Source organism: Salvelinus alpinus, chromosome 32, assembly GCF_045679555.1.
Source record: "Salvelinus alpinus chromosome 32, SLU_Salpinus.1, whole genome shotgun sequence".
NCBI lineage: Eukaryota > Metazoa > Chordata > Actinopteri > Salmoniformes > Salmonidae > Salvelinus > Salvelinus alpinus.
The window spans coordinates 3100301-3125346 of NC_092117.1; the positions used below are offsets into that span (position 1 = coordinate 3100301).

General features: G+C 41.6%; 1 protein-coding gene across 1 annotated transcript; it reads left to right on the top strand.

Annotated features, from left to right (window-relative positions):
* Positions 1-2308: 2308 nt before the first annotated feature.
* On the top strand, positions 2309-25042 carry fhip2a (FHF complex subunit HOOK interacting protein 2). Its single transcript, XM_071380210.1, has 17 exons — positions 2309-2606; positions 3598-3676; positions 3827-3996; positions 4284-4388; positions 4515-4637; positions 4920-5126; positions 5304-5500; positions 9573-9687; positions 9916-9992; positions 10133-10325; positions 16651-16814; positions 17521-17667; positions 17785-17875; positions 18177-18320; positions 18554-18694; positions 19720-19823; positions 21520-25042. The coding sequence occupies exons 1-17, from the start codon at positions 2562-2564 to the stop codon at positions 21629-21631; spliced, it is 2214 nt and encodes a 737-aa protein (XP_071236311.1). The 5' UTR covers positions 2309-2561; the 3' UTR covers positions 21632-25042.
* The last annotated feature ends 4 nt before the right edge of the window (positions 25043-25046 follow it).

Genomic DNA, 25046 nt, shown 5'->3' on the forward strand with positions numbered 1-25046 from the left:
TTTAAATATTAAAGCATTAGAACTCTCACTAAAGGAATCAGTCATAAAAAAATTATACTTAAATCCGAACTGGTTGGAGATAAGAGTACATGGTCATAAAGGCTAGATCAATTTTCAAGCTGTTCAAACATTCATAGATGACCAACAGGGTCAAATAATATAAACAGTGGTTATAGAGGATGCAACCGGTCAGCACCTCAGGAGTAAATGTCATTTGGCTTTTCATAGCCGAGCATTCAGAGGTCAAGACAGCAAGTGCGTGTGTGTGTGAGAGAGAGAGAGAATCGAAACACACACACAGTAACATGTGTGAATGAGTTCAGAGAGCCGATCTGTTATCCAACGATTAGTTTAATAGCCCAGCTACTGCATGAATATCTTCCCTACTTGCAATGTATTCGATACTCCAAAGTTTTACACAGTATCTGTTCATCAACATCTTTCTGCTTTCGTTAATAAAATAACGATAAAAAAGACTTTCAAAATGCAGATGTTTATTTCAACTTACTGTACAGTACATCTCAGCTGCGTTTTAGTTGCACTTCCCCCAGCTCCACGACCATGGGTAAAACCTTAGTGAGATGATCAATGTATTTTTTGCATTGTTGTATCGTCAGTTTCTTGCTTGTAGGCTTGGCAGAGTTACGGATGAATTTTTCACAATAAAGTAGGCTAATGAAGGCAACAAATTGTTGCTTACTGGACCACCCAAAGTCATCCAATTGTTATAATAGGATATGAAGCAATAGCCTACCCGCGTGCGGTCAACTATTTCAGGACAAGTATGGGGACTGGTCTTGATAAATCAATTAGATTTTTATTTTCACTGAATCTCCGTTTGGGAATTGGTTAGACTACAATTAGGGTGTAGCCTACTCCCGACCGGTCACATTGTACAGCGCCATATTTTCCTGAGGGTTTCATTTCCCTTGGAATAGTATAATAATAATTAATTTATGCTTCTTCAAATCAATCCCATGTACTATGTTTTACAAAACAGGTTTTAAATTCTCTAGTACAGCAATATTAAAAACTGTCAGATGCTTCTCAAAGATGCCCTCTTGGGCCTCCCAAGTGGCACAGTGGTCTTAGGCACTGCATCGCAGTGCTAGCTGTGCCACTAGAGATCCTGGTTTGAGTCCAGGCTCTGTCACAGCCGGCCACGACCGGGAGACCCATGGGGCGGCTCACAATTGGCACAGTGTTGTCTGGGTTAGGAGAGGGTTTGGCCGGAAGGGATGTCCTGGTCCCATCGTGCTCTAGCGACTCCTGTGGCGGACCGGGCCCATGCACGCTGACACGGTCACCAGGTATACGGTGTTTCCTTCGACACATTGGTGCGACTGGCTTCCGGGTTAAGCGGGCATTGTGTCAAGAATCAGTGCGGCTTGGTTGGGTTGGGTTTCGGGGGATGCACGGCTCTCGGCATTTGCCTCTCCCGAGTCTGTACGGGAGTTGTAGCGATGAGTCAAGACTGTAACTACCAATTGGATACCATGAAATTGGGGAGGAAAAGCGTTTTTAAAAAAAGATGCCCTCTGGTGGTAAAACTAGCACTAACTAGCATTAATGGCAACAGTGGCTGACACTTAAAATAACATGCCATAGAATTCTGCGGCAGCCCGCAAGGTGTGCTGCAGTATGACACAACTTTTAAAGGAAGAACCACTGTAGGTGTAGGGTTAGTTGGTGGTGCATTTTTTCCCTTTCCATTTAAGTTTTTGTATCACAAAATGTAACGTGAGTGACCACACACTACCGCACAGTAGGTGGCGGCATGTACAAACAAAATGTATGAACGCCATGATACAAAATAAGAAAAAGAAGACGAAGAAACAGAAGAAAGATATTGCCCAAGATTTTTTTATAAGTAACCCAAGATAGACCAAAAGCCTGTCGTGGCTAAAGCGAGCAAGGAGGTGGGCAGAGCCAAGAACGAGCTAGCGATATCTTATTGGCGCGTTCTTGCATGTATTTGCATATGTCAGTTGGGGAAAGCCTGCTATGTGAAGTGCGCTGTGTGCAATACCTCAATCGCCCTTGCGTTCCTTCTAAAGAAAGCAAAAGGCAAAGTCTACAAAACTTAGTCCACTCTGTTCGTAACAGATTATAGTTTTGAAAAAAGAAAACTGCATTGAGCTCAACTGTTTAATCGATGACAAAATTAGAGGAATGTCGGTCAAAATCCATCTCGCTCCATCTTCTCCCACAGTCGTCCACTGGGCTTCCTATCATCACCATATTTGGTAGTGAGTCGAAACGCCAACCAGATGCTTCACATTCATACATCCGGTAAAATATCTGGCTCATTGTTCTATCTGTTATATTACTGCTTGGCTGGGGAAGTGCCACGGTGTCCAACAGAGGTGAACGTCACAGTAGTTTGTGTTGTGACAGTGGTTGTGAGATAGAGTCCACTGTGCGTTTTATTGTTTGCATTTATTTTCCTTCAAGGGTCATTATATGAAAACTCCAATCTGGATCGCAGCGCTAACAACAGGAAGAAGATAGAGGAATTCTCTAGGTCTTCCCGTGACAAACTGGTCCAGTCGAAGAACAAAATGTTCTCCAAATTTACATCGATTCTACAGCACGCAGTCGAGGCGGTGAGTTTTTCATTTATGTGGAAGATGTCAAACCTCTGGAAGAAAGATTCAATCGAGGTCGGACACAATTGGGCCTAACTGGGTGTTCTATTGAAGTTAACCACGTAACTGTTAGCGGATGCCAGCTAGCTTTGCCAGATGTGATCGTAGGTGCTGCTAACGCTAACAGAGGTGTCCAACAAAGCCTAACTAGCTAACGTTAGTTGGCTAGCTAACACTTTCGCTCTGGTTTCCGGGCTTGTTTCACTTCATATTAAGCAATGTGATTGAAGTAATTATCTAAAGCTGTTAGCTACATTGCTCTGATTATGGCCGGGCTAGCTAACGTTAGCAAGCTAATGTTTACATCTCTGCAATCTGTAAAAAAAGAAGCTTGAAATGGGTATGGTCTAATTGAGTCAACACCACAGAAAACAAATCTAAGTTTAGCGTTCCTAACTAACTACGTTAGCCCAAAGGTCGGCATATAAGTTATTTTTGTCTGTTTGTCTGAAACCTGCTTTGTATACCCCTCTGACCTTTTAACGTTACCATACGGGGTTCCCGTCAAGCGAGAAAGGCTAATTCATTGTTGTGATGTACATGCGAGTCTAGTTAGTCGGCTGCTGAACGTTTTCATCTGCTTTCAAACGTTAGCAAGGGTTGGATATCTGGTAGATTTCTCCACACCCTTGTTGATAAGATGGCTTGTCGGCGTTGCGCAAACGAGATTGAATGTACAATATTTATATATATACTGTTATAAGACACTACATTTGGGGGCTACAAGAAGTAGGCCGACATGTACAATGTGCAGAGAGAGTGAAAAGATCTGCTCAAGCAGATTACATGTTTGTGCAGCTTGCCTGGTCAAGAGAGTCTGTTTGCGTTACACACAGACTGGCAGTAGGCCTGTAGTAAAGATTGCTAAACTAATTAATCAGACACTGGTTAATCAGACAATATTGTGTGATTAAACATGGTTTTGATTTCATTTCTTTTTCTGTTTCAGCTTGCGCCTTCACTGCCCTTGCAGGAGGACTTTGTGTATCACTGGAAAGCCATCACACATTACTACATAGAGACATCAGGTAAGACCAATAAACAACACTTAATAGACATCAAGTATGAGTTTCAAATCACTGTAAACAGACATGGAGTAGAGATGTGTTATCAATGATGTATTACCTGTAACGACAATGTGATTCGAAAGCAGTATTTGTTTATTTCTTCTGTGTCAGATGACAAAGCACCTGTGACAGACACCAACATCCCGTCCCATCTGGAGCAGATGCTGGACATCCTGACGCAGGAGGAGTCAGAGAGAGAGTCTGGAGAGACTGGGCCCTGCATGGAGTACCTGCTGCACCACAAGATCCTAGAGACCCTCTTCACCCTGGGCAAGGCCGATGTAAGAGGAACAATGCCCTTTTCACACTATCATGCCAACTCAAACCACACTGAACTGGCTCTGACATTTTCTTTTCACATTGTCCTTTTCAGCAACTTTAGTGGATGTGTAACCAGGCGAGCACAGTACAGCAAGACTTTGCTCAGTAGTGTGAAAAAAGTAAAAGACCTCACTGCACTCTGTTGGATAGTTAGCCTATACCAAATCATGTTAGAAAGACCAGATCAAGTATGAAAAGTACCATGGTGTTTCTTAATCTTAATCTATTGGGGTTGTTTTGTCTCCAGTGTCCTCCGGGAATGAAGCAGCAGGTTCTGAGTTTTTACACCAAGCTGCTAGGACGCATTCACCAGCCTCTTCTGCCCCACATCAATGTCCATAGACCTGTACAGGTGAGATCCAAGACGTTTTACTTTGTAGATATGGATGGTTTTAACACACGGATGTGTTTACTATGTAGATGTCATTTGTACACTGTTTCAGTGTGAAGTAGTGTGTCTCTCTGGTTGTCTCCTCAGAAACTCATCCGTCTGTGTGGAGAGATCCTGGCTGCTCCCACGGAGAACGAGGAGATCCAGTTTCTCTGTATTGTCTGTGCCAAACTAAAGCAGGACCCCTACCTCGTTAACTTCTTCCTGGAGGTAAGTATTATGTCCATAAGATGCTACCATAACAGAGACAGCAGGGCTGTCTTCATTGGGCACCAAATGCTCTGAAATTGATTAAAATAGAAAGGTACTCACTATCTGTACTTATCCAAAAAATGAATTTTGTCTTTTTTTCATGTTGCAAAACGTTTTGTTAGTGTGCCCTAATGAAAACGAGTCAGGACGTTTCAGTAAGGAGACTTGAGAGACAGCTGAACTGACGTCACACAGTTTGAATCCTACAATAGTTTTTTTGTTGTATCTCCTGGTTCACAGAATAAAGTGAAGAGGCCTGACCCAAAGAGGCCCGGTGTAGAGGGGGTTAGGGAGGACTTGGCTTCACCAGACACAGGTCAACCCCAGGCAGAGGGACAGGCAGCTGAATCACGTGAGGAACCCAAGTCTGCTGCTGCTCAGTCCAACAACAACAACGTCAACAACTACAACATAGTCACATCTCTCCTCAACCTCACCAAGAGTCCGGTCAGTATCTCCTCATATCACAGATCTGAGACCAGGTTACTCATACCACACTGATGATTGATATAGTCTGTTTTGATTTGAGGTTGCAGTGGGAATAGGCTTAGTGGTGTTTTTAATGTAGCTTGAACTGTGTTTGTGTTTGAGTAGCATCTATATTCATGTTTTCCTCTCTCTCAGGATGGCAGGATAGTGGTGAAGGCATGCGAGGGCCTCATGCTTCTGGTCAGTCTGCCTGAGCCGGCCGCGGCCAAGTGTCTGACGGAGAACACTGAGCTCTGTGAACTCTTGACTGACAGACTGTCAGCCTTCTACAAGGCTCTCCCCATGTCCATGGATCCCCTGGACATTGAGACAGTGGAGTCAGTCAACTGGGGGTGAGGTTTTGCTGTCCACTCCTCAAGCTACCTCTGCTTTGTCAGAAAGTATGCACACCCCTTGGATTTTCCAAATTATATTGTTACAGCCTGAATTTAAAATGGATTAAATTTAGATTTTGTGTCACAGGCCTACACACAATATCCCATAATGTCAATGTGGAATTATATTTTTTAGAAAGGTTTACAAATACATAAAAAATGTAAAAGCTGAATATTCTTGAGTCAATGAGTATTCACCCCTTTGTTATGGCAAGCCTAAATAAGTTCTGGAGTAAAGTCACATAATAAGTTGCATGGACACACTCTTGGTGCATTAAGTGTTTTACATACATTTTTAATGACTACCTCATTTAGGTTCCACACGCAATTATCTGTAAGGTCCCTCAGTCAAACAGTGAATTTCAACCACAAAGACCAGGGAGGTTTTTCAATGCCTCGCAAAGAAGGGCACCTATTGGTAGATGGGTACAAATACAAAAAGCAGACATTTAATATCTCTTTGGGCATGGTGAAGTTATAAATTCTGCTTTGGATGGTATACCCAGTCACCCCAAAGATACAGGCGTCCTTCCTAACTCAGTTGCCGGAGAGGAAGGAAACCGCTCAGGGATTTCACCATGAGGCCAATGTTGACTTTTTAAAACAGTTACAGAGTTTAATGGCTGTGGTAGAACTGAGGATGAATCAACTAACCTAAATGCCAGAGTGAAAAGAAGGATGCCTGTACAGAATACAAATATTCCAAAACAAGCATCCTGTGCAATAATGTCCTTAATACAAAGTGTTATGTTTGGGGAAAATCGAACACATCACTGAGTACCACCTGGCTATCTGCTTTCCAACAGACACTAGAAGACATTCACCTTTCAGCAGAACAATAACCTAAAACAAAAGGCCAAATATACACTGGAGTTGCTTACCAAGACAACATTTTAATGTTCCTTGTGGCGTAATTGCATTTTTAACTTAAATTGGCCTGAAAATCCATGGCAAGACTTCAAAATTGCTGTCTAGCAATGATCAACAACCAACTTGACAGAGCTTGAATTTTTTTAAAGAATGTGCAAATATTGTACAATCCAGGTGTGCAACACTCTTAGACTTACTCAGAAAGACTCACAGCTGTAATCGCTGCCAAAGGTGATTCTAACGTGTGTGATACTTATGTCAATGAGATATTTCTCTATTTAATTTTCAATAAATGAGCAAAATATGTTTAAAAACATGTTTTCTCTGTCATTATGGGGCATTGTGTGTAGATGGTTGAGGGGGAAAATATATTTAATCTATTTTGAATTCAGGCTGTAACACAACAAAATGTGGAATAAGTCAAGGGATATGAATACTTTCTGAAGGCACTGTAATGCTACATATAGTGTGTGTCCAAAATGGCACCCTATTCCCAAATAGTGCACTATTTCTGACCAGGTTCCATTAATCTCGGGAAACTCTGGGGGGAGATGTATGAGAAAAGATACTAACCAGACTAGCGAAGTCTCAACCTCCTAAACGGGAACTCTCAGCCAAAGCATGGGCCAAATGTCCACTTTCGAAATTCGAAAGATGCGAACAACTGCGAAATCCTGATTTGTCCAAATTATCAGTGATGAATAAATCAAAATTTTCTCGTTGGTCGTTGCAGTCTGGTGATGGATGCTGCGATGCCAGCCTATGTTAGGCTGTGTGTCTGTCCAAGAGAGATTAGGGCACATAGACTACTTTTGAACAGAGCCTCATGGGCCCTGGTCAAAAGTATTGCACTATATGGGTGCGTTTGGTACACATCTGCAGCATACCCCCCTCTCTAAATTAGTATCAGTGAATGGTCTGCCAAGGGAAAATTGTAGGGATGTGCATCTTTCCCTTTCAAGATGATTCGATGCGTATACATGGGTTCCGATGCAATACAGGAACGATACGTTTTAGTTTGAAACTATTCGGTTTGATTAGAGAAAGAATCGATGCGATACGATTCGATGTACTAACATTTGTTGAGGCTCACTGTCATGCCATTCGTCCGCTGCCATCACCTCATGTTTCAGCATGATAATGCACGGTTCCAAGGATCTGTACACAATTCCTGAAAGCTGAAAATATCCCAGCTCTTCCTTGGCCTACATAATCAACCGACATGTCACCTGTTGAGCATGTTTGGGATGCTCTGGATCGACGTGTACGACAGCGTGTTCCAGCCAATTTCCAGCAACTTCACACAACCATTGAAGAGGAGTGGGACATTCCACATGCCACAATCAACAGCCTGATCAACTTAATGCGAAGAAGACATGTCACGCTGCATGAGGCAAATGCCCAGTCATGTGAAATCAATAGGGCCTAATTTATTTATTTCAATTAACTGATTTCCTTATATGAACTGTAACTCAGTAAAATCTTTGAAATTGTTGCGTTTATATTTTTGTTCAGTATAAGTTACAATCTGCTGCTGATGGAGCTCATGAGCTGGGCCTCTGTATGTCCGTGTAACAAAACAAAACATTAGGAACCCCTTCCTAATATTGAGTTGCCCTCAGAACATCCTCAATTTGTCGGGGCATGGACTCTACAAGGTGTCGAAAGCGTTCCACAGGGATACTGCCCCATGTTGACTTCAATGCTGCCCAACGTTGTCAAGTTGGCTGGATGTCCTTTGGGTGGTGGACCATTCTTGATACACACGGGAAATGGTTAAGTGTGAAAAACCCAGCAGCATTGCAGTTCTTGACACACTCAAACTGGTGCGCCTGTCACCTACTACCATACCTTGTTCAAAGGCATTTCAATCTTTTGTCTTGCCCATTCATCCTCTGAATGACACGCGTACACAATCCATGTCTCAATTTTCTTGAGGCTTAGTAATTATTCTTTTAACGTGTCTCCTACCCGTCATCAACACTGATTTGAAGTTGATTTAACAGGTGACATCAATAAGGGATCATAGCTTTCACCTGGTCAGTCTGTCATGGAAAGAGCAGGTCTTCCTAATGTTTTGTACACTCGGTGTATAGCACAACGTTGGATTTCACCCCTATCTCAAAATGGAATGGTTTTGACCGTTTGGAAGTTTTTACAGGGAGATCTTCTCCTCGCGCTTCAGCCACGCAGTGCGCCTCGAAATGATCAACTTTTCCCTATATACTGTATGTAAAAATGACCATATACACTGATTCGTTTAAAGCTAAACTACCAAAACTGTTGCTGATGGTGACAGTCCAAATAAAGTCTATTGTAAGCCCCATTCAGCAGGTATAGCCAGATGAGAGTTGGCTCCTGTATCTTACTTTTATTCTGGTAAAACACAACAGCACATAGATAACAATAACCTTGCAAATTACATTGGTTGTCACCCAAGTAGTAAAACCTGAAATCACGTAAGCCAAGGTGCTGCGCAGATGTGTAGGATCGGGAACAGGCCGTCTACCTCGTCTTGGTCAGCGCACAAAACTGGGCACAGTGTGCAGTTTGACTAGGCTGCTGATATTGCCTGGTGGTGTTTGGCACGTATGCCAAATTAATTGTAGATCGATGACTGTCAACGCAGTTACATGCAGTTCAACACTGAAAGAGCGGACGAATCAGTTGTCACAAAATATCAGCTATTTTAGGAAGGTACAAAGAATGTGATACGAGCAAACAGTTTAGTGAACCGCCGATTCAAACATTACGAATCTGTTTTCTGTCCAATGCGTGCTACATTTGGATCGGTTTGGTTTAAATCGGTTTGGGGTCAGCAGACCGATGAAAGATCTTTAAACATTTGAATCGGGGACCGATGCGTATCGGTAAATTGTTACATCCTTAGAAAATTGGTTGTAATTGACTAATGATTTTATCAATGCTAACCCTGTTTTAGTTGCACTGGACACTTAACAAGCTACATTAGACCTCATCAAACTAAAATCTCCCCTATGGCCAAACACTGGCCTCAATTCAGAATAGAAATATTACACGATTCCTCTGTTAAAACACAACAAATATCTCTAGCCAAGTTAAGACAACTATAGAATGAATATGCATCTTGATCAATTAAGAATCGGCATCAGAAAAGTATATCTAATTGTGTCTGTTGCAGACTGGATGTGTATAACATGAAGGATGATGCTGCCATCTTCACTGGGAAGCGAGCACTCATCTCCTTCCTATCTTGGCTCGATTACTGCGACCAGCTCATCAAAGAGGCTCAGAAGGTAATGAGCAACACCACTGACTCACCATCGACTGGAACATTCTTTAAATAGTACACGGACTTGTTAGAATTTAATTCAGCAAAAACATAAGATAATACAATTTAGCTATATATATATATATATACACATACACAAGACTCACAAAGACTTGCATTATGTACATCTATAGTTTTTATATCAAAGTGACTTTGTGAGTAATGAAACATTTCTTGGGTCTTGTACCCTAAGACGGCGGCTGCAGTGTTGGCTAAAGCAGTGAGAGAGAGGTTCTTTGTGGCGGTCATGGAGCCCCAGCTGATGCAGACGTAAGTCCCTATTCAGAGGAACACTCATAGGTGCCTCTCTTCATTTGAATGTGTATGTATGTCAGCCCCTGACTAGATCCATTGACAATGAAAGATGACAATGTCAGTGGATGACAGTGTCCCTTCTGTCCCCTGTTTAGGTCGGAGGTGGGCATCCTGACCTCCACGGCTTTGCTTAACAGGATCATCCGCCAGGTGACCTCGGAGGCCTTGCTGCAGGACATGGTCTACTTCCTCCTAGGGGAGGAGAAAGGACCAGAGACCCTAGCCAGCATTGCCCAGAACCCCCTCCGACACAGACTCATAGAGCACTGTGATCACCTGTCAGATGAGGTGACCACCCATATTCATGCATAATACACTGTTATCTACACCTTGATACACACAGTCTGCCTCTGGTGGTTGGGTTTGACATGGGACAAATATACTGTATTTTTCCAATGTGATGAAGTAGAGAAGACTGTTTGGTCAATGCCCCAACGTGTTATATTTTAGCGCGAACGCTGCTCCTTCATGGAACTCTCTGTCAGCGAAGTCTTTTGTCCGGGCACCCGCCAGCCTGTGCGTGCTCTCTCACCGCATTGGCTGAGGTGGTTTCGGCAGGGAAACTCAGTTTAACCTGGGTAAAAACAGTCTTATACCTAGTAGCCTTATTATAGTGATATTTCCTATGCTCTGCATTCTCTGCCTTCCTTTTAGACAGAATAAATTAAACCGGGTTGGGCGATTTAGTTTGGAAAATGTAATCCATAAGCCTACTAATACATGGATGAATAAATGTAAAACATGCACATATTCAATTTAAGAAACAGAGAAACTGAAAGAAAATATATTTCAACCTCAATTTGCACAGGTAGGAAAGTGTCCAGACAATTGTGAGCTGATTTACCATTAGGCTAGGTGTGAATGGTCTGAAGCTTAATTCTAATCAATTATCCCATCGATCCCTTATGAGCCATCAGCGGGACAAAAGTATTGCTTAGTCTATGAGATGGTTCGTTAATAATGGCAGCACCAATTTATCAAATGTTCATGTGATATTTTACGGTTTTCATGGGCATACAAATCCAAACTATTGTATGCGATTGCAAAATAGAATGCTTTTAACCGAAAGAGTCACCTAACTTGCATGGTTCTTCAATATGCATAGGCTAATAGGGCTACTTGTTGGCTGCACATTGGGTATCCAACTGTTTAGTCAGGCATAGGGTTGTTTTCAACCATCAGCTGATCCAGGAAATATTTTTCTAAATTAGTCAGGTACTAGCTTGATTATTATTTTTTAATTCAGCAAAGGATTGGAAAATATTTTCCACTTGCTGGAGCTGGATAATGTTTAAGACTCACAATTAGTGCCAGCATGCTGCTGTGGACAGTGCCAATGATAATCACAAAAGCCAGCTAGCTGTCTACACTGTAAAAAAAAAAATATATATAGGATTGTGAGTTTGGTGAATTTTCACTTGAGTAAACATACAATTCAACTTGAGAATTTATTCTACCTTATTTGCATATTTCCCAGTGTGCCTTGCCTCGAATGAATTGTAGTCACCACCCATGACTGTATTTGTTAGCGACAGATACGTGTTTGTTCTATTCAATGGCTTTCAGTCCTGTAGCCTTCACTAAATGTGTCTAATAATGTATTATATTTGTAAAGAATAAAGTGCTTTTCATTATACATGCATAAAATAGAAAAACAAAAATAAAAAAATACACTGAGTATACAGACCATTAGGAAGACCTGCTCTTTCCATGACATAGACTGACCAGGTGAAAGCTATGATCCCTTATTGAGGTCACCTGTTACATCCACTTCTATCAGTGTAGATGAAGGGGAGGAGACAGGTTAAAGAAGGATTTTTAAGTCTTGAGAAAATTCAGACATGGATTGTGTATGTACGCCATTCAGAGGGTGAATGGGCAAGACAAAATATTGAGCTGCCTTTTGAAATGGGTATTGTAGTAGGTGCCAGGCGCACCAGTTTGTCAAGAACAACAACGCTGCTGGGTTTTTAATGCTCAACAGTTTCCCATGTGTAACAAGAATGGTCCACCACCCAAAGGACATCCAGCCAACTTTACACAACTGTAGGAAGCATTGAAGATCCTACATCTGTACTGCACTTAGGCCTACTGGACATCAATGCCAAAGCACTAACCCCAGTGTAAACGCATGTGTCACACGAATAGGTATTACAGGATGTCCAAATTGTCATGAATAAGTTCGCTCTCCCTGTAGTGCGCTCTCCCTGTATTTTGATGTGTTACCATGACAACTGGCCTCAGACATTGTATCATCATAAAGGATAACATAGCCTAAATGCTTTGCCATTATATGTCTCTTCTCATAAAGACCTCATTGGATTAGAGCCATACCAATCCACATGGCTGCGGGAGGTAGGAGTGCTGAGGATGCTCCAGCACTCAATATAGCCATCTGCAGCACAGGCAAAAACGTTATTCCAACCCCCAGCCAACTTGACACAACTGTGGAAAGCATTGGAGTCAACATGGGCCAGCATCCCTGTCGAAAGCTTTCGACACCTTGTAGATGCCGGGTCCGATGCCATTTACGGCTTTATAGATGAGGCGGAGAATTTTATAGTCAATTCGTTGAGAAACAGGTAGCCAATGGATATAAGAAAGGATGGGGTTGATGTGGGCAGACTTTTTTTTGTTTGTCAGAATCCTTGCAGCACTGATTGTGGATGAGCTGTAGTTTATGAATTGAATTTGCAGGCAGGCCCCGAAGTACTGTGTTCCCATAATCAATTCTGGAGAAAATGAATGCATGGATTAGCTTTTCTGCTTCAGAAGTGGTGAGAGAGATTCTTAGGCGGGAGATGTTCTTCAGATGAAAGAATGACGTTTTACAGATGTGACTAATGTGGTCATTGAAGGAGAGAGCAGGGTCGAATGTCACACCCAAATTAATGATGACTGAGGAGATGGGGATGATGTGGCCATTTATGACAGGGCATATGCTGCAGGAGTTGATCTGCTGGGGGGTGCCTATCAGCGTTGCTTCTGTCTTGCTGCTGTTGAGTTGTAGGAAGCTGTTCTGCATCCAAGATTTTACCTCTTCCAGTCAGTTGGACAATGTTGAGAGCAGATGTTGTCAGGTTTTGTTTTAAATGCACACCTTTTGTGTCGTCTGCGTAGCAGTGGAATTGGACACTTGTCTGAAGATCTGGCCAAGTGGGAACATGTAGGAAGAGGATAGGTCCCAACACTGACCCTTGTGGGTCACTGCAAGGGTCTTGCCTCTCCGAGGGTGATGTACTGCTTGCGGTTAGAGAGGTAGGAAGTGAACCAGTTTAGGGTGCTCCCACAGATGGCAGTGTGCTCTCCGAGGCGCGATCTACTGTGTCAAAAGCCGCACTGAGGTACAGAAGAATCAAGATGGTGGGGGATCCTGTATCTGCAGCCATGAGCATGTCATTGACAACCATCACCAGGGCTGTCTCAGTACTGTGCATGGGCCTGAAGCCAGACTGAAGCGCCTCATAAAGATGGATAGCACTGAGGTGTGACTGAAGCTGAGTTGCCAATATCTTCTCCAGGACTTTACATAAAAATGGGAGATTGGAAAATAGGCCTGTAGTTTGAGAGGAGGTCTTGGTCAGGGGATGGTTTCTTGAGCAAAGGGGTGATGGAAGCGATTTTGAACAGTGACGGAACATGCCCAGTGTGTAATGACTTGTTGAACAGGTTGGTTACAAGCTGGATGAGAGCAGCTGATCATGTTTTGAACAGTGATGTTGAAATAGGGTCGAGGGTGCCACTGGTAGTTTAGATGATTTGGAACACAACAGCAGGTGAGACTAGAGCAAAGTCACTTAGATATGGGTGGTGGGCTAGGAGCCAGTGTGGGGTTGAGGTTGGAGGATACAATGTTCTGTCGGATGGTGTTGATTTTAGCCGTAACATTGTGGCTGTGTGAGGGCCAGAGTCTGTAGGGTGGAGGAGGCGACTGATGGTGGAAAAATAATTTACTGGGATTTTCTCTGTCATTGTTAGGGCTGTGGAAGTCATGAAATTGTCAGCTGATGGTTGTCAAGCAAATAGCTTCCGGTCTCAAGGTAATTGACCGGATTAACATAAACACATAGCGGCTCCTGGGTTCCACGTATAGCCTACAAGCCACTGATGCAACCCTTTAGAACATTTGAAAAAGTCGAATAAATCCATGTAATATAGCCTACACCATCACAATAAATGCATTATTTATTTTAGGCAGGTCTAAAGAAACATGATATGAGGAAAATGTAGTCTATTTCAGAACAGAATAGCATACTCGGAGTTGTCCTTATGTTAGGCCCTGATCTGGCTATGCTGTATGGCTGTGGGTTACACTAGTTCATTTAGCAGACAAGGTTTGCTTAGAATTCCATGGTGTTATTTTATATTATTTTATAGTATGAAGAATACAATTTATGTATATATATATATAATATTCTCCAAAGGATTTGAGGGTGTGCGCACATGCGGCTATTCTGTGTTGAGCGGTTAACAAAGAAACTGGTACTCCTATATGCTTAATTTAGAGTTATTTATGTAACTTTAGTTGTGATACAAACGTTGGGCTGTATGTTGTAATACATTCTAATGCTGCATGATGCAACTCTAATGATGATTTGAAAAAATTAGCATGAAAGGCATGAGCTCTGCTTTGTTTCTTGCACAGGCTGTACACACTTAATCAGTCTCTTATTCACAATTTGAGAAGCACTTGATAATGCCTTGAATTTCCCGGCTGCATCCTCTTTGTGTGGCCGTTGTGCCCTTGGGCTGAATATAATAATTATAATCTCCTTCTCCAGGCTGCGTGCCGAAGCACCTCACTCACATGGCTCTCCTTCACGTGATCAGGTCTTTTTTTCACAGGCTACAAGTGAAGACACACAACTGCGCGTCCTTATCCAATTCCTAGGCGCATATTGGAACAACTGTCCACGTTTACTTTTCGTCAGCCAACAAGATGAGTAGGCCTAACGAACAGCAAAAGCACTAGTCGGTCAACTGTCGACTATCCCCCATAGTACTAAAGTTGACCTATTCTGTGCAAGAAATCCAATATTCCAAATATTCCAGTTGTGTGATGCGATAGATCCAAAATTAATACAACCACTAGCATCCAAAAAAACTGTTTTAAGCAATGAGCCTGATCCAACAGATGAGAATGTGTAGCTTAAAATGTTGATGAACTATTAGGCCATTTCTTCACATTATAAGTGCAGCAATGCGCACACGGCAGTAGGATATAAGTGCAAATCTTCCATTAGCTCGAAAACACCATTCTCAAACGTGACCACAAGTGAGATTATGCATGTAATGCTTTTATTATAAAGGTACATTTTTATGGTGAAAATTATCTTCCCCCAAAATGAAACTCGCGCTGCGCATGTCTGACAGGCTCTACACCCGTTGTAAAGTGGATTAATGGGCTTCATTTTAAGAAGTTATTTGGCCACTTTAGTTGTGATACAAACCTTATCAAAACATATAGGCCTATGGGCTAGGCTATACATGAGGTGTGCGACAATGATTTGAAAAATGTCCTTGCCTTTGCTGGGCATCATTCACAAGTGATAATACAGTGCAGTCGGAAAGTATTCAAACCCCTTCACTTTTTCCACCTTTTGTTACGTTACAGCCTTATATTGAAATGGATTAAATAAATAAAAATCCTCATCGATCTCCGCGTGTGTGGTTCCCACCGTGAAGCAGGGAGCAGGAGATGTGGGGGTGATTTTATTTAGAATTCAAGGCACACTTAACCAGCATGGCTACCACAGCATTCTGCAGAGATACTCCATCCCATCTGGTTTGGGCTATCATTTGTTTTTCAACAGGACAATGACCCAAAACACACCTCCAGGCTGTGTAAGGGCTAAGGAGAGTGATAGAAAGCATTCCAGGTGAAGCTGGTTGAGAGAATGCCAAGAGTGTGCAAAGTTGTCAAACCAAAGGCTGGCTACTTTGAGGAATCTCAAAAATAAAATATATTTTGATTTGTTTAACACTTTTTTTTGGTTACTACATGATTCCAAATGTGTGTTATTTCATAGTTTTGATGTCTTCACTATTATTCTACAATGTAGAAAATAGTACAAATAAAGAAAACCTCTTGAATGAGTAGGTGTTCCAAATCTTTTGACTAGTACTGTATGAAGGGGGAAAAACAATTGAGTACGTTTTGGAATAAGGCTGTAACGTAACAAAATGTGGAAAAAGTCAAGCGGTCTGAATTCTTTCCGAATGCACTGTACATTTACATTTGAATCATTTGGCAGACGCTCTTATCCAATTACATTTGACTTCAGTAACGTTCATAGCTGACTCAACCTATTTTATACATTTTTGTAATACAGTAGTAGCCTACATGGTTGTTGTAACTAATACTGATCACAAAGGATGGCTGGCCCAGCGGCCGCTTGAGAACTCTCAGGTAGAGCACGTCTTGCCTGGGTTTGTTTACAAAAAGTAAAATTGTCACCCTGACGTACACAAATGACAACAGTCTTGCTTTAAACCGTTAAAATGACACCCAGAAGTGACCACGTGTCCTGCTTTAAATTTGTGTCTCACAAGCTCACTGTTGAAACTCAGTTCCTTCCTTTGTGCTCATAGCCTCCAAATATGTTTCCCACAGATCAGCATCATGACCCTGCGTCTGTTTGAGCACCTGATCCAGAAGCCCAACCAGCACGTCCTCCACAGTCTGATGCTACGCAGCCTGGAGGAGAGGAACTACCTGGAGAACAAGCCCCAGGAGGAGAGGGAGCCCGTGGAGAACGGCCAGCCCCACGACTTCATGTAAGGGATCCCTCTGCCGAGTCTGTCCTCTGGCTGCACGGGCTCTGGGGTTCTAACTATATAACTGCATTCAGAAATGTAGTGGAAATAAAATGAATAAAAAGTGTATTCCCTCATTAGGTGCCACAATACACAGTACTTCACAGATGGTGTGTCCATAACTTGGAACCATGAATTAAATGTCAATGCACTTCAACAACCACAAAAAAAGAACTTGAGCATAGCAATCATGGAATTCTGAATATGAAATTAATTTGCATGGTTCCTCAGTATGTTGGGGCCTAGTCCCTCGTGACAGATTAAGAATTCACTGTCTTGGCCAGCGCGCATGATGTGAGATTTTGTTCTGTGGGCTGAAATTAGTAGGGGCAACTAATGCAAATTCTATGGAATATCACTCCTTAATGAATTCTGCCTGTTATTTTTTCAATCTGTTCACATTATGACAGACACACAAACCTAATAAGACAGATTTCATATCTGTGTGAACTACTGTCTCTTTGAATTAGAAAACCCAATACCCACGCCTAGTATCCAAACATTAGGTTGAAATCGCCAACAATATGAAAGCATACAAGCATATTGTCAGAGACTCCTCCTTTTGATGTAAAATCACTAAGCTTATTGTAACGAATTACCTTAGTGATGTAAAATGTAATGCGTTTTACATTGAATCTGCCAACGGATGTTTTGTTACGTCTTTCAGAGACCTTGAAGAGGACCCTCTGTTTGGCGACGACTTCTCTCCAGAGAACAGGTTGGCCAGCCCTGATTGGTTGAGCAACTCCCCAACACACAGTCCCTACCACGCAAAGCCTGATGGAAAGACCGAGGTCCACAAGATTGTTAACAGGTACACAGTATTTCCTAGGAAACGTGTGCCTTATCTTGTTCCATATTTTGCAAACTTTTAGGAAGTAAGATGCATGCATCATATAACCCTATAATGTTTTTATTCGGTTTGCTTTAGTTTCCTGTGTTTGGTGCCTGATGAAGCCAAGTCCTCGTCTCATGTGGAGGGAACGGGTTATGACACCTACCTAAGAGACGCACACAGACAGGTGAGTTCTCCAGGTCTCTCATGTTCCGTTCCCTAGCTTCTAATTCACTGAACTCAATAGAGATCTGGATTGTGTTCATTAGGGCACACCGTTGGAAACCGTTTTTCACGTGTTTCTTATTGTTCTTATGTAAGTTCAGATATTATCTCCCCGTGTCACTCGATTTTGAACTGTCTGCTTCTGATTCGAGCCTACTGAACACGACCGTGGATCTCTGATTTGTTACTAACACTGAATGGATTGGCATGTTGTCTACCCAATGTCGTAACTCAACATCATCATTGTCCTCGTCTTTTCTTAGTTCAGGGACTACTGTGGGATCTGTCAGAGATGGGACTGGCGCGGCACCCCCAAGGCCATGGAGAAGTGTGACCTGGACAGTCCCTTCTTCGAGGGCCACTTCCTCAAAGTCCTCTTCGACAGAATGGGCCGTATTTTGGATCAGGTGAGTTTGAAGTCAAGGAAACATCTCCGATTTCCAGAAGATTCTCCGTTAAAAGTGCTTCTTAGTCCAAGAATAGGTTTAATCTGTGTCAGGAACACCGGCCCAGAATGTTCAGACGCGGTATCAATTGGATTAAACACTTAAATCTGCTTTGTGAGTTTAGCGATATTGTGGTAATCTAGACTCATCATGGTGTACCTGAGCTCACTGACTCTCCCTTCTCTGTCCTCCAGCCTTATGATGTGAACCTGCATGTGACGTCAGTGCTGTCCAAGCTGTCTCTGTTACCCCACCCACACATGCATGAGTACCTGCTGGATCCCTACATCAACCTGGGCCCCGGCTGCAGGTCCCTCTTCTCCGTCATCGTCAGGGTATGTTGAGGAATCAACACGAGCAGATACTCAGATCCCCTCTATTGATCTCTCATGAATTGATATTGAAGTGATTGTAGTAAGGTAGTTAAGGTTGTGGGCCTATGGGGGAACAATTTTTGTTGAGTAGAGTCAATCTTGAGTATCAATTTAGTTAGGGCAATTATGTTATAGTCACGTTTATGTAAACATAACAATTTCCTCAATAATCAGGTTTCCATCCAACCATTTTATGCGAGTAAAGTACATGTCGGGTAAACATTTTTATGACAGGCCTGATGGAAACATTTTCCTGTCAACTTTCCAAATGTCGACAACTAAATATGCGAGACAAGTTGTCAGTAAAATGAATTGATGTGAGAAATGTCGGTGGAAACGCTTTTATGCGCAAATATTTATATAATGACCATCGTATCAAAGTAAACTTGGAGTCACGCAATGACATGTTGTGTGGTCCTCCCCACTACGAGTCGGAAAAGCATGCCGTTTATCAAGCTACAAGTTAAATAAGTTAGGATGAACTTCACAGGGTGGTGAAAGTGCAAGGTGAGGCGCTAGATGCTCCTTTCCAGTCAATATTGAGGGTCTTATTCTGGTGACCTGACAAATAAAAACCATCTCATCATAATAATCTCATGTAGGCTATACGTGCGCTCTTGCCATTACTGTACTTGTGAGCTGTTGGCTACTAGATAACGCAAAACGTTTTTTTGTGAGAGAACCCATCAGTAGAGTTGAAAATGCAATGGAAACCCATTTAACTTGTGTTTTTTATTTGGCACATGGGAATTTAACTGCAAATTGTATATTCTATGTGCTATGTTCTCACACAGCCTTTTATCTGCAACAAGTCCTTTTGATGGAAACCTCTCAGGTGGGAAAATGTGAATATTGTTTTTATGCTTATTTTAGAATATTCGCATAAATCTCTTTTCGATGGGAACTCAGCTATTGTCAGTATTGAACCAGCTCTGAGCCTTTTATACTGTAACACTGATTTGCCCCTGTGCATTTCACTCTGTCAGGTGGTTGGGGACCTCATGTTGAGGATTCAGCGCATCCCAGACTTCACACCCAAACTCCTGTTGGTAAGAAAGAGACTGCTTGGCCTCGAACCAGAGGGTCTGAAGTAAGTACTCTGTGAAAGGTTTCTGTACTTCACAAAAGATAGTAAGATGTGTTGAATTCAGGTAGAAAAGATATGTTTAAGTCAGGTAGCTACTAGCCAGATGTATTTAATTTGAAGTGGATGTGTTAAGGTTTGACAGTTTTTCCAGGGATTTTTCTGCCATTTAAACCCTTGGGTGGGCCACCTAAGCGGGCTGCCTAAGTACGTACATACATACACTGTCTTCGGAAAGTATTCAGACCCCTTGACCTTTTCCACATTTTGTTACATTACAGCCTTATTCTAAAATGGATAAAAAAAGAATCATCAATCTACACACACTATCCCATAATGACAAAGCGAAAACAGGTTTTTAGACACTTTAGAAAATATATTATATATATACATTCAAAAGTTTGAGGTCACTTAATGTCCTTGTTTTTGAAAGAAAAGCACATTTTTTGTCCATTAAAATAACATCAAATTGATCAGAAATACAGTGTAGACATTGTTAATGTTGTAAATGACTATTGTAGCTAGAAACTGATTTTTTTATGGAATATCTACATAGGCGTACAGAGGCCCATTATCAGCAACCATCACTCCTGTGTTCCAATGGCACGTTGTGTTAGCTAATCCAAATCTATCATTTTAAAAGGCTAATTGATCATTAGAAAACCCTTTTGCAATTATGTTAGCACAGCTGCACAGGTGCACCTCCATTTGACTCAAATGATGTCAATTAGCCTATCAGAAACTTCTAAAGCCGTGACATCATTTTCTGGAATTTTCCAAGCTATTTAAAGGCACAGTCAACTTAGTATATGTAAACTTCTGACCCACTGGAATTGTGACACAGTGAATTATACGTGAAATAATCTGTCTGTAAACAATTGTTGGAAAAATTACTTGTGTCATGCACAAAGTAGATGTCCTAACTGACTTGCCAAAACTATAGTTTGTTAACAAGACATTTGTGAAGTGGTTGAAAAATGAGTTTTAATTTCTCCAACCTAAGTGTATGTAAACTTCTGACTTTAACTGTATACATACATACATACATACATAAAAACTGAGTGTAGAAAACATTAGAAACACCTTCCTAATATTGAGTTGAAACCCCTTTTTCCCTCAGAACAGCCTCAATTCGTCGGGGCATGGACTAAAAGGTGTCAAGCATTCCACAGGGATGCTGGCCCATGTCGACTCCAATGCTTCCCACCTTTCTGTCAAGTTGGCTGGATGTCCTTTGGGTGGTGGACCATTCTTGATCCACACGGACAACTGTTGAGCGTGAAAAACCCAGCAGCATTGTTTTGTATATAGTGAGGTCTGAAGTTATTGACTCCCTTGATCAAGATGAGCATTTTATGGATAATCCTGAATGAATCGCAAATAATCGTTATTATTTATTCGCGATTCGTCCAGGATTATCCGTAATCATGGTACGAAATGGTTTGTACTGAATGTTTCCCCAAAACTTTATTATAGGTTCTTGAACAGACTGAGGTACTTTTGCGGGGTGTGGCTTGAAACAATGAGTGACACATTTAATGAGCAGTGGCCATGCTGACAGCATTCCCCTGTCCCTTCCCCTTTTCTGTGTAACATTGGCCACATAAACACATTTAGGCCTAGTTCAGGTAGACAGGAGTATTTGACTTGAAGGGGATGTGTTGAAATTTGACACTGTGCCTGCCTGGTCTTTCCTATGTAGCATCGACCACATGACCCTGCTGGAGGGGGTGATCGTACTGGAGGAGTTCTGCAAGGAGTTGGCTGCCATTGCCTTTGTCAAGTTCCACGCGACTGCCTCCACCTCCCCCTAATCCAACTGGCCAGGCAGGTCAGGACTAGGGGGGGGGTGGGGTGGGCAAAGGACAGGATCAACAAATGACTGGTTACTTACCACTGGTCATCCCTAAAATAGATTGTGCCCCAAAGACATACTGTAAGCAGGACATGTTTCATCAAATGTCTTGGGACTACAGAGAAAGTATTTTGCCCCATGCCCTAACCAGAACAACAGTAAGGCTGGCAATCTGGGGCTAGAGGCTTTCAGGGTGAGGAAGAGGATGTGTGGATGGATGCGGTAGGAGAGGGGACATTCTCAAGATGGTTTGAGCTGGGCAAGGCCTGCAGAGTCCCTGCGTGCTCTCTCTCTCTCGCCTTTCTCGCCAACCTAAACAAATATGATCACCCCTTCACTCTGTGTGTCATAGGAAGAGAAATGTATTTTCTGTATGTGTGTATTAATTTAAGTTTTTTTCAGACTCTGCTGTTTGTAAGCGTCAATGCCTTAGTGTTGGATTACTACGCCTTTTCAGTTACTCTTTCAGGAGATTGTTTGTTTTCTAGTGAAACATTTTATCTTTTGCCCACATCTCTAATATATTCTTCTGTCTAATTATCAATGTCAAATCACAAAGAATCTGTGGACAAGATAGCCCCTCTAATTAATTAGCACCCATATTGCTTACCAAAATCAGGTAATTCACCCGATTCGTAAAACAAAGTACATACAATACAATGTGAAATGTTCTTATTTAACAAACATTTTTGTATGGAGAAGTTCACTGTAGTGTCTGAGATAATAAGATACTAGTCACGGTGTGGCAGAAGTGGAAAGTCCCTGTATTTATTTTCTTTCGGGTTGCCTTTTTAACTGTCAGATATGCATTTTTAAAGAAAGAAAACAGTTTTTAACCAATTTAATAGAACACCCATTATATGGACTAATGGTAGACAAGGAACTCTCAATGCAACTTACTTTGCAGAAAATGTGTCAAGTTTTTTTGAATTGTCCCCGACTAGTAAAACTTCACTGTGGAGATGTTCCTGTTAACATTGCTCAGGCTTCCTACCTAACCATGCCAATGGTTGTGTATTTCTTATTGTTTGCACCCTCAACCTCACTAGCAATGGGATAACATTATAGAGTAATGTGACATCACATTTTGTAGAATGTGGATCCTGAAAAACAAAACTGGATTTGGACATGGACTTCTATGTACATTTGCACTCGTTCCATATATCAGAATCTTTGCTTTCTTTTCGGGAACTTCGTCGGCTTTTGAGGAAAGTGACACCGCTTTTTGCCTCTGTGACGATGTTTAACACCAGTAATCATTATTGCCGTTTTCAAAATGTACTCTGCTACATTGTACACTTATGTTGTCTTTGTCTGTGCTAGTGGCATGGCCATCTTTCAGCGATCTTACATTGAACACATTTTCTACCTGTTATTCATGACTTGTTTATTTATAGGAGGTGATCTTAATGTTGGGGTTGGGAGGTCCTCAAAGTGATCCTATTACGTCATTAATTCTGTCTTGGTTAGCTTACATTGTGGCATGTAGGCCTACATGTAAATGTATGGGAACACAGTACATGAATTTGATATGTTCCTTCGTAAGCTACCATTTTATAAATGCAATTTGGATACATACAGTTTGTTTCCATAGAGGTATTTCATTTACCGATAGTATTGTTTTCCAGCATGGTCTTTGATGACGCAGAGGAAAGGACTCAAATTAATGTGTACTTAATGTATAAAAAACAAATATTGATGGAGGACACTATTGTGTGTGTTGTGTAGATTAGAAGATCATGTAACCAGGGTTCGTTGCAAGTACCTGTTGGAGTAATTTTGTGGAGGTTGGAGACTTACACTTAATTCTTTAATTGGTCTGAATTAGGGAACTACATGACATAACCGGTGCTGGGGATGTGTTGCTTGCCTGAACGCTTGTGGGTTTGTGTGTGTGGTTGTGTTATAGGGGATGAGTGTGTTGGTGTGTGAATGCTTGCTGTAGAGTACGTGTGCTGTAGTACGCAGGCTGGATGAATCTCCATGAGGTCAGGAGTTGAAATACTCCAAATGGACACTGAACTTAGTGGCTAGAGCTGTTGTTCCTGCTAAGTTGACATAGCAAGTTGGCTTCTGGTTGTCTACCCTATACAGCACCTGGGGGAGTATGTCACAAAATAGGATCAACTTGTTTGAATGTTCTGGATAAGTTAATTAATTGATTCCACGAACATCCCATTTTACAGTTTTAGCTTTAATAAAAATGAAATAACGTATTATCTGGTTCATTTATAAAGTTAGCTGTCTACCTTGGTTTTCCTGCATTGTAGTATACCCCTCTGGCCTAATTATGCAAATGTTTGCATGAAATCAGATTTGCACATTGTTCATATGTTGTACATATACCAATACTAAAAAGCTTTTTTCGTTTTTGATTTTTTTTTGTTTATCATGAACTCCCCAAAAATATTAGAATGCACCTTTCAGGAGTGACTTGTCTACTTTAATGGAAGAAAAACATTTTTTATTCTTAATCATGCACATTTTGTTATCAACGTTTCCAACCTTTCTGTACCTGTGTATATAGGCTATACGTGTACAATAGTAATATTGCCAGGTGTAAATGCATGCATATCATTTATTGTAATTATGAAAGCAGCATCTCTCTCCTAGCCTAGTACCAGATCTGTTTGTGCCTTCTGGCCAACTCCTATGGCCATTGTCACACTAATGACCATAGGAGTTGGGAAGACTCCACAAACAGATCAGGGACCAGGCTCTCTTCCATCCATGATGATTTCTTAGCAGTCAGCACTTTGCTCCTCTTCTGAAGACACTGACAAGGAAATACAATGATGCCTTACTTCACACTATGACATTAATGGTTTCACTGCTTGGGTTTGTTTGTTACACATTGGATGCTCTATTTGTGAACAGCATACAGAGGCTTGTATTTCCTTGTCTGGGTGCAAGAGTCTAGTATTAAAAAAATCTGATGCCAACTTAGTTTATTTTCCTGTTATGTGTCCGCTTAGACCAATCACTGTATATCTTTGGTAAAAATGTTTGCTGCATTTAATTGTTAACCTAAAGCTGGGTGTGAAATGGGTTATCTTTTCGGACTTTTTCTTGACCAGTATGATTTATTGTGTGATTAGTGCAATGGTATTTAAATGTGATATAAGTTGCATGCTCATTCCTCATCACGCCTCTTGATGCTTATGATCAGTGTCTGGAAAGTAAGTCGCTGTCAGGGTGGGTTCTTTCCTGCAGTTTCTCTCATGCACTCAGGGGCATCACGTTTTCCATTCTCATCTGCCATTTCTGGTTTATGCGTGCTACTTTTCGGTGTGTATGAGAAATCACACAGGACATTATGGCTTTGTTTATCATCTTCCGTCCCTAATAAAAATACAGCTTTATTCATCAAGTTA